The 9,216-nt window shown below is 35.3% G+C and overlaps 2 protein-coding genes across 2 annotated transcripts; both read right to left on the bottom strand.

Moving 5' to 3' along the window:
* Positions 1-905: 905 nt before the first annotated feature.
* Positions 906-4,538, bottom strand: LOC132192364 (aspartate aminotransferase, mitochondrial-like). The gene is made up of 10 exons (XM_059607682.1): positions 4,104-4,538; positions 3,909-3,994; positions 3,340-3,546; positions 3,129-3,234; positions 2,493-2,597; positions 2,231-2,403; positions 1,743-1,902; positions 1,546-1,641; positions 1,307-1,401; positions 906-1,168 (listed from the first exon to the last, which is right to left on the bottom strand). Exons 1-10 carry the CDS (start codon positions 4,272-4,274, stop codon positions 1,063-1,065), a joined length of 1,305 nt encoding a protein of 434 aa, XP_059463665.1. The 5' UTR covers positions 4,275-4,538; the 3' UTR covers positions 906-1,062.
* Positions 4,539-6,723: 2,185 nt separating this feature from the next.
* On the bottom strand, positions 6,724-8,358 carry LOC132192277 (peroxidase 2-like). The gene is made up of 3 exons (XM_059607557.1): positions 8,146-8,358; positions 7,847-8,041; positions 6,724-7,281 (listed from the first exon to the last, which is right to left on the bottom strand). Exons 1-3 carry the CDS (start codon positions 8,356-8,358, stop codon positions 6,724-6,726), a joined length of 966 nt encoding a protein of 321 aa, XP_059463540.1.
* Positions 8,359-9,216: the final 858 nt, after the last annotated feature.

The raw sequence follows: 9,216 nt of genomic DNA, 5'->3' as shown, positions 1-9,216 counted from the left end.
CTTAATGATTTAACAAAGAAATTAGCCAATGACATAACCAAGCTACCTAGTCTGCCTCATGGCCCCATGACCGTCTCATCAACCAAGAAAATCGTAGCACGTATCAAACAAAATATATATTCTTCGCATTTTTAATCAATGAAGAAGAGGCTGGAGAACCTCACCACATTAAAAGCAGAAGCAGAGACAGAAAGGCTGGAGAAGCTTACCAAATTCAAACCTCTCTCGCTATCTAATTTTGTCGGCAGCTCTGCAGGTAGCATGTGCATGCGGGCCATCATTGTATGGCATAAATTTGACACAAATAAAGACATCCTGACACTTGATGCATTCTGGATTAAATAGAAAATCATTTGGTTTGATTTTACCTTAATTTTATGGTTAATTGCATAAGTAATAGTGGGTTTCTGCTGGAGATTAAGAGTATCACGATCTTCCATTTGTTTTTAGTAAAATTTTATCATTTTATTTTCTGGCCAGGATGGGAATCCCGATCAAGGAGGAGCCAGAGCATTTCAGAGGTACTAAATTCCTATCATATCAAGAGTGGGGTTAACTCAACAAGTTATTAGTAGTTTTGACCCAGAATGTATTGCATAAGATAATCACACACGTAGAACTAAATGATTTTTCCAAATCTAAATATATTGTACTTGTATTGTATCAATCTGTGTTGGAATCTTGGGCATAAAAGAGTCAAAGAGTTAACATCTTCAAGCATTTTAGCACATAACCTTAACTCAAACCTAAATCAATGGCTTTAAAGCTAACAATGTTATATACCAGTTACTTGCTTTTATTATTACTACCCCATATGAAATTTGACTACCTAACCAATCACATCACAGAAGTGTGAATATTCCAACACAGTGTTCTAGATAACTAGGTTGGCTGTGGAACAAGGAGTAGGCAATTTCAGCCATATATCTGTAATCCGGGAAATATATTTCATGGAGCTTTCCTCATTTATACCTTAATACTGAGTTATCTAGTAAGCAACATCATTTGTAAATGATGGAGTTTTAAGCATCCCAAAATGAAGAATTAGGTATAAATGAGATATTAAATACTAATGTTATAGATATTGGAGGCTTCTTGATCATATTTTGTAACTTCATGTATCGCACTTGCCAAGTAACTCACATTGCTTGTAGTTACACCTGCAATGCTGTCAATGGTGATGCACACAATTACAGGTTGGAATAGCTTATGTCAGTATCATATCCATCCAAAATGGAATAAGTAAACACAATGTAAATCAATATTTTAAAAATAAAATTTAATCATTTTACTAAAACAAGTATACCTTATTCGTCCATCTCGAGTCATATATATGTGGAATTCCCTGACTAGCCGATCAACCTGATCAGGTGTTAAGCCAGAGAAGCAAAACATGCCAACCTGCAGCATAGTACATAAGTGAAGATGCAAGTAAATAAGTCATGCTCAACTGGTCAAGTATCTTGCCAATGAAACCTTACTAATTAAACTCTGGTCACAAAACCACCAAATACGGGCCTAGAACACAACACACACACACCCAACCTGGTTAGTTATGTTCTCCCAGTCGAGAGGAGAACCCAAATCCTCAAGACGTTCACGCAGAGTAGCCCGCATTAGTTGAATGCGATTCGCCATGACCTTATAATGTCAGTTTATTAAAGGAATATTAGAATCTCCCTACTCCAAAAGGAAGAGAAAAGAAAAGGAACATGTGTAAAAGATATGAGAGTATACATTACCTTCACCTCTTTGACCCAAAGTGCCTTGGTCTGTGGATCATTTAAGATTGTGGAGACCAGCAATATACCATGAACAGGAGGATTGCTGTACATCGACCTGGCAATCTGCTGCAGTTGGCTTTTAACTGCAACTGCTTGCTTCTCATCAGCACATAGGACACTAAAATTTTAAGTAGGGTAAGAAAGATGGAAGAATGATAAAATCCATACCAGAGGACAGATTCAGATATTTGAGCTATTGACCTGGTTAACATGACAACACATTGACCTTTGGGTAATACTGCCTCCACGTTTTTACAATGAATAGATATGGGTATGGCAAAGGGCTCCATTGGTCAGTCTCATCTTAATTTGTTTTCCAAAACTTGTTACATTTACTGCCCATTGCCCATTGATCACATCTATAGGCATTCTCATATCTTTTTAGTCTAACTACTAACAAAATCCAGACCTCATACTTTCCAGAACCCATGCTTATCTTTTCTTACCTGAGACAACCAACTCGGTGTCCATATAATCCCATGTTTTTGGCGAAGGATTGAGCACAGCCGATCAGATGTCCGTCTTCAAGAAAAATACGGATTGCTTGGGCATCCATGTCAAGATCTCCGGTTGCAAAACCTTGATAAGCCATGTCAAAGAAGGGAAAGTGATTCTTTACCTGAAAAATGATGGATGCAAGAACTAAAGATAACTATGAAGAATTAGAGATACGGAAAAAGCTGGTAAGCACTAAATTTGACAAATTACCTTAAATTGATATGAGATTTCCCTCCACTGTTCCTCAGTAGGGTCAACCCCAGTTGGGTTGTGAGCACATGGATGAAACAAGAAAAAAGAACCATCTGGGGCAGTCTACAAACCACCAAAAAAAAAAAACCAAAGACAGTTAATCATTTCTTTCATTCCACTGTTGTATGAGGTAATATACCGGCAGTCAATTGATAACATAGGCAAAGCATTATCCATTGGATTAAGATTCCTGAAGAGGATACTGCATGACTCCATGCTTTGACTCAAAACAACACTTGTACACTGCATACACATGAGTCTCCGCCTTTGGAGTGGTTCTGCAGCATAAGAACTTGCTATCCATTCTAATTGGCTATAATTTAAAAAGACTTGGTTTACATGGATAATTTTTTTTCCATCAACCGTTTTTAATGAGAGCAGAGTCTTTTTAAGAAAATTAATATTCACACAGAAAAGCTCCTTCATTAGACGTGGCATGTTCATCATTGATAGAACAAATGTGCTTCTCTTGTTTGAGTGACATAAGGCCTTGAAATGGTGAAAAAGCTTGACATTGACATCTCTTTTGAATTAAGAGAAAGAGTACCATCCTCAACCCATGACTAACAAGTCCAGGTAGCTAGACTCTTATACCTTGACATCATCCATGAGAGCTGCAAAGTCTAAACCCTTTGTAATGGGATTGTAGTAACGGAAGCTTCTTTCTGGAACTTGGGCATCTCTCCATATATTGTGGTGGCTATGCCATTGCACATGATTGAAAGTAATACCATATCATCAGAGGAATATGTGGACCATGAACCGTAAACACGAAGGGAATTAAAAGGGTAAAGAGCAAACCTACTTGGACCAAGTTGGATCAGGTAAATAAATTGGTGATCCAGGATAGAAACGCCTCTGAAGCTCAGCAAAGAGACGACACGCACCAGTACCAGAGAGCGCTTGAAGTCCAGCCACCCTCCCTTCTTTTACGACATGGGCCTGTGTTCCATAAGCCAGTTTCGCACTCTCCTCCACCAACTTTGAACCCACTGCAGCCGCATTTGACTCCCTAACCATAACCAAATGGCTCTTAAGAAAAAAATCAGCCTTTTAAAATATCAATTAATGGATTAAATTCATCTTTGTCTATCTCTCTACACTCTTAGGATCGGTAGTATATAACAGTTGGTCCAGAGTTTAACCTTCCCGTGTTAGGCGTTGTTAAATAGCCACCTATGCATCGTTAAATTATCATTTATTCTAAAAACTTAAATTTATAAAAAAAAAATTGTTAATTTATTGATTTAATTTATATTCTATCTGGGTGCACATGTGAATAACTAGAAATTGATAACAAATTAGACAATACTGAGAAAGAAACGAAAACAAAAATTAACCTCAAACAAGGAACACCCAACAATCAAAACTCACAGAAACTCGCAAGCAGCAATCTTTGCCTCCGCATTTCGAACACATTGAAGAACAACTGGTTTCCCTTGATCGTCCCTGTAAGCTCCCTGAAATTAGGGGGAAAAAAAGGGATCAAACAATATTAAAACAGAAAAAGAGGGAGAGAATTTTCTAGCAGCAAAGGAACAAATCAATGACGTGAAGGAAGAAGTGTACCACTCCAAGATTGATCTTGTTGGGGTTGGTGTCAGCAAGAAAAGCCTCGGTTACGCCAGTGATGGGGTCCTTAGGGGCTGGGCTCACATGCTCCCACCATCCAAAGGCCCTGCTTGAGCTCGAAATGCACCTCGTTGATCTACTAAATCTTCCCCCCATGAACCTCCACATGATGATGATCGATGATCCTTCACTGAAGCCCTGTGAATAAGTGAATTCGAAGAACCCAAGTTACTCGGTGCAGGAAAAAGAAGGGGTGGGTGGTGGTGACTTGGAGAGCTCCCCTTTTCCATGGTTTTTTTCTGCTCGTCTTCCATTGTTCCAGTGGGCTCCTTGGTTTTGATTTCCAAATCCAACAAAGCCGTTTTACATTTTCCAATTTTTCCTATTCCAGGTAGGTAATCGTGGTGGCGCCTTCTTCGCTGTTAAGGCGACAAAATGGTATTTGAAATAAGTTTATGGTAAAGCTTTCTAAAAGTCGGCGGTTTCAGTTTTTACGTCCACCATTGTCACGGAATTGTTTTGTTTTGTTTTGTTTTTTTTTTTAATTTTTCTTTTATAAATTTTTTAAAAAATACAAAGTTTTAAAAATAGAAGACCATGAGCTTTAGACTCCCTTTTTATACTTTTTTTTTTTAAAAAAAAAAAAATTATAGATGAATGAAACAAGACATTATAACATCAATATAAAACAAAATAAATTATAATCACAACAAAGACCAACAAAATGCATTATCCATTGCAGCAATCTATTCCATAACTTGTAAAATGATTTTTAAGACGAACCAAGTAATAGTATTTGGCATTAATTGAGATAGCATTTGGCATTAATTAATTAGTCTGATGTGGCCTATTGTTAATTAATTGGAATGTAAGTTAACGGATGGACTTATTTGAAATCATGTTAAAATCTAAGAATCTAATTACCAAAATTAAAAAACTTAAGAACTAAATTGAAATATCATGAAAACCTTGATTTTTCCTAGAATTCAAGTGGGGCGACATTGAAGAAACAAAAAGAAATGTTGAGATAGCATTTCCCTGTGTTTTTTGGTCGCATAACCTCTTCTTTAGAACAAATTGTAATTAAAAAGTAGATACCAAGAGGGCCATAGCCTAGATTTCCCTTAATCAAATTCAAAAGAGAATTCACCTTCTTTAAAGAGTGGGTAGCGGTTCAAATTAAATTTTACAATTTTAATGGTGTTTATATTGACACATAATATATACGTCGTCATGTTATTTAAGGATAATAGATCTATTTTATGATCAAAATTAAATTTCACATATTTAATAATGTTTATATTGCCACATACTATATAAATTTATATTAATTTTTTTTTTTAAAAAAAAAAAAATTAAATGACATGACACCACACATATATATATATATATAACAAAACAAAATATTGACAATAAAATATATCCTCCTCAATTGGGCCATTTCACATATTTCATTAGATTTTGGGTTCAAAGGATAACCCTAACTGATCATACGCCAACCATTTAAGAAGGCCTGAGCAAATTAAGGCCGGGCTGGAGTAGGCAGCCATCAAATGAGCCCAAAGCCATGGGCCACTCCGTGAGATTAGAGATTTAAAAGTTTAAAGCCCAATTATTTTCTTATTAATTAGTGACTAGACGACATTACTTTAAAAAAAATAAAAATTGAAGATATTTATGGACACAGATATCTATATATATAATCAGGTATGGCGATATTTGACAAGGATTTTATTTTTCTAGGGATAAATGTAAAATTAGTTATTGTGGTTGACTTAAATTATGAATTACTTTCTATGGTATAAAAATTAATTTATAGGTCCTCAAAATATGCCAAAATAATAGTTTACTCCCTAAAATTAATTTTCATTAAGTAACTTAATAGAATCCGTTACTTTGTCACGTCATACTATTACAGTAAATTAACTTAATATCTTCTATTTCCAAAATTTTACTTTGTGCATAACCCTTTCTCATTTTCATATTTCTCGTCACGATTTAAGAGCATTTTGCGAGAATTTAACCATTGTATTTACTGAAATGGCTGAGGAAAACGAAGATGAGGGAGGGTTATATATAGGTAAAATTTTGGGAAAATAAGAGATTAAATTAATTTACTGTAACAATATGACGTGGAGTGAGGGTTGATATGTAATTTTAGCTTCCGTAGTAAAATAATGTGAAAAATCTTAATTGTCATTTTTGAAAGTCAAGAATTAATAATAACATGTGTCGTGTTTTTTTTGGGTATGACGTGATAAAGTGACATATTTTGTTAAGTTCCTTAACGGAAATTAATTTCATGGATTAAACTGTTATTTTGGCATACCTTGAGGACCTATAAATTATTTTTTTTATCATATGGAGTGATTTGTAATTTAGGCCAACCACAAAAACTAATTTTACATTTACCCATATTTTCTATTCTTAAATAAAAAATATTAACAAATAATTTAAAATACAAAATACTCTTCAAAACACAAAAAAAAAATTTCATCTTTATCCAACGATAAAAAAATAAAAATAAATAAATAAAAAAACAGAATATTACATCTTGATTACATCATAGAACTTTTTGAAATTAAAAACGAAAAACACTCTAAAAAAATACATCAACTTATTGGTTCACTGCCCTACAGTTCAAGCGGATTTGACCCTGATACCCGGTCAACGGTTTTATATTGCCCATCTTCACCATGGACTTGGCAAAATCCTGCCAAAAAGCAATGGGATATGAGGTGTACTTGTTCACCAGTGCATCTGTGCAGCCTCCATTGAAGAGCTCCTGATCCGAGTGGAGAAGCCCCTTGCGCTGAGCCAAGTTATAGTAGTATGCCGGGTCAAAATATGCGGGTGTTGGGTCCAAGGACGCGAGGTTTGAGTCCCCGTCATTGCTTTGTCTTGGGCATATGGATTTGAGCTTTTCTGCAAATGCTCCTTCGATGTTCGTTTCGTTGTAGATGCGGTCCCTGAAGGCGACGCACCGTGCAAAGCCTATGGTGTGACCGCCGGAGAGCGCCACCAGGTCTGTCTCGTCGAGGCCTTGGTTTTTGAAGTTTTCAATCAGTTGGGTGAGGTTCATGGTCGGCACCGGGATGTCGGCGTTGGCTGTAGTCCTGCTGGCTGTCGTTGAGTCTCTCCTCCCAAGTTGCACCTCCCATGCTTGCCCTCCAAGCTGCACATTATTTTGAATATAAATTAAATTATTAAATTGTTTGAATTTCTATCTGTTGACTAATTTTCATTTTCACGATATTCTAATTATTTGTATGATATTATATATCTTATTAAGAAAAGTAGGTTTAATACTAAAAAAAAATTAATTTGAAGAAAAATGTATTCATTTGGTAAAAAAAAATGAAAATACTTTTAACGGTCTAAAAGACAAAAAATGGTCAAGTTATACTTTTAACAAAAGTTTAAGGGCATATTTGGAGGGTCTAAAAGTACGTTTAACATTTAAAAAATTTGTTTGAAGAAAAAAGTACGTGTTTGGTAAAAATGATTGAAAACGCTTAAGGGTTCAAAAAGCCTAGAAATTGCCAAAACGTACTTTCGGCAAAAGCTTAAAAACAAAAGTTGTGCCAAAAAGTTTTTTTTTTTAGGTAAAAACTTTATTTCTCAAATACAATCTCAAACATATTCTAAAAATGAAGCTTTTGCCCCAAATTTTTTTTTTTTAATTTAAAAATTTTATTTTTCAAATGCAATCTCAAACATGCTAAATTTAAGAGACAAACCGCAACGACAGAGTCACGAGCTGCGACAGCCAAGATGTCTGCACAGGAAACCACCGGACCACCACAGGCTTGGTCCACCTCGGACTTGATGTCGTCCACCACCTCAAATCCTCGGACAGAATTGTTGTTGGGAAGTGCTTCTTTCTCGCTGTCAATGGTGGGTGTAGAATCCAGAAGAATTGAAGCATCACAACCCTGCATTATTAATTTCATAATGAGAACATCATATTATGAAAATTAACTCAAGATCAAGATTAATTAGAGGAGAAGAAGAGAATTAAAGTTTGTAGAATTAGTACGTTAACAAAGCAATCGTGGAAATGCAGACGCAGTAAAGAAGCCCCCATGCGTCGCTCTTTGTATATTGCAGTCCGGACGACACTTTGGATAGTCGACAAAGCATGTGGACAAGAGTTGTCGTAGAAATTGGGAGAAAGCTGAGAGAAAGCTGTGGCTGCAAGAGCCAACAAGACAAAGGCACGGACACAAAGAAGGCTACCTGCTGAAGCCATAGTATCTAATTGCTCTAGTAAGATTTGAATTATCTGTCGTCGTGATCTTTGTCGATCGATCTCGTAGGTTTTTGGTACCTTTGGCTTGGTTGGTTTTGGTATTTATAGGAAGAAATAGACTTAAAGGCTAATTTTTCTTGGATTTGGTCAAGAATCGAAGCTTCGTATATATGATCAGCTCAACTACCCGGCCCCTGGCCATTTAAATATATTAAAATCAGATCTGATTAGAAAAAATATTATATGAAAACTTGTAAATTTCAAGTATAATTGATCTTGGGTGGAATTTTATTCAATAGGTTAAAATATTAGATTTATTAACTTTAAGATTAGTGGTAATTTAACATAATATCGAAGTTGAAGTCTTAATTTCAAACTTTAACACTACTATTTTATAAAAATAATTCATGTAATGTTCAAATATCAATTAAATGATTAAATTTATTTATTTTATTAACAATTTATTGTTCGGATTACTAGCAATTCAGATAGCAAGTATGAGACAATTCTTATATGGCTAATCTATCCTAACACAAGAGCGGGTTGCTCGAGACTTACTTAAGCAAGTGAGCTTTGTAAGAACTCTTTCACATTTTTACTGCTTGAATTATTAGCAATCTGGACAAAACAAATTACTGGACATCACTATCCAATATTATTATAATTAGGGTAGTTAGGATATTCTTTGCGTAAACTTTTGGGTCATGACTATCATTAGACCATGTCCAAGAAACTAGTCGCTGATGCATTTGGACACAGTCAACTGTGATCGAGGTATATATACATTTGCAATGGATGTTTTGTGGACAGACTAATTCCATATTGGTGCATATATAGTTATATACACAAGTTGGATCG

Source organism: Corylus avellana, chromosome ca9 (genome assembly GCF_901000735.1).
Source record: "Corylus avellana chromosome ca9, CavTom2PMs-1.0".
Lineage (NCBI taxonomy): Eukaryota > Viridiplantae > Streptophyta > Magnoliopsida > Fagales > Betulaceae > Corylus > Corylus avellana.
Note: the sequence above shows the minus strand (reverse complement) of the source record. Positions and strands in the feature narration are given on the sequence as shown.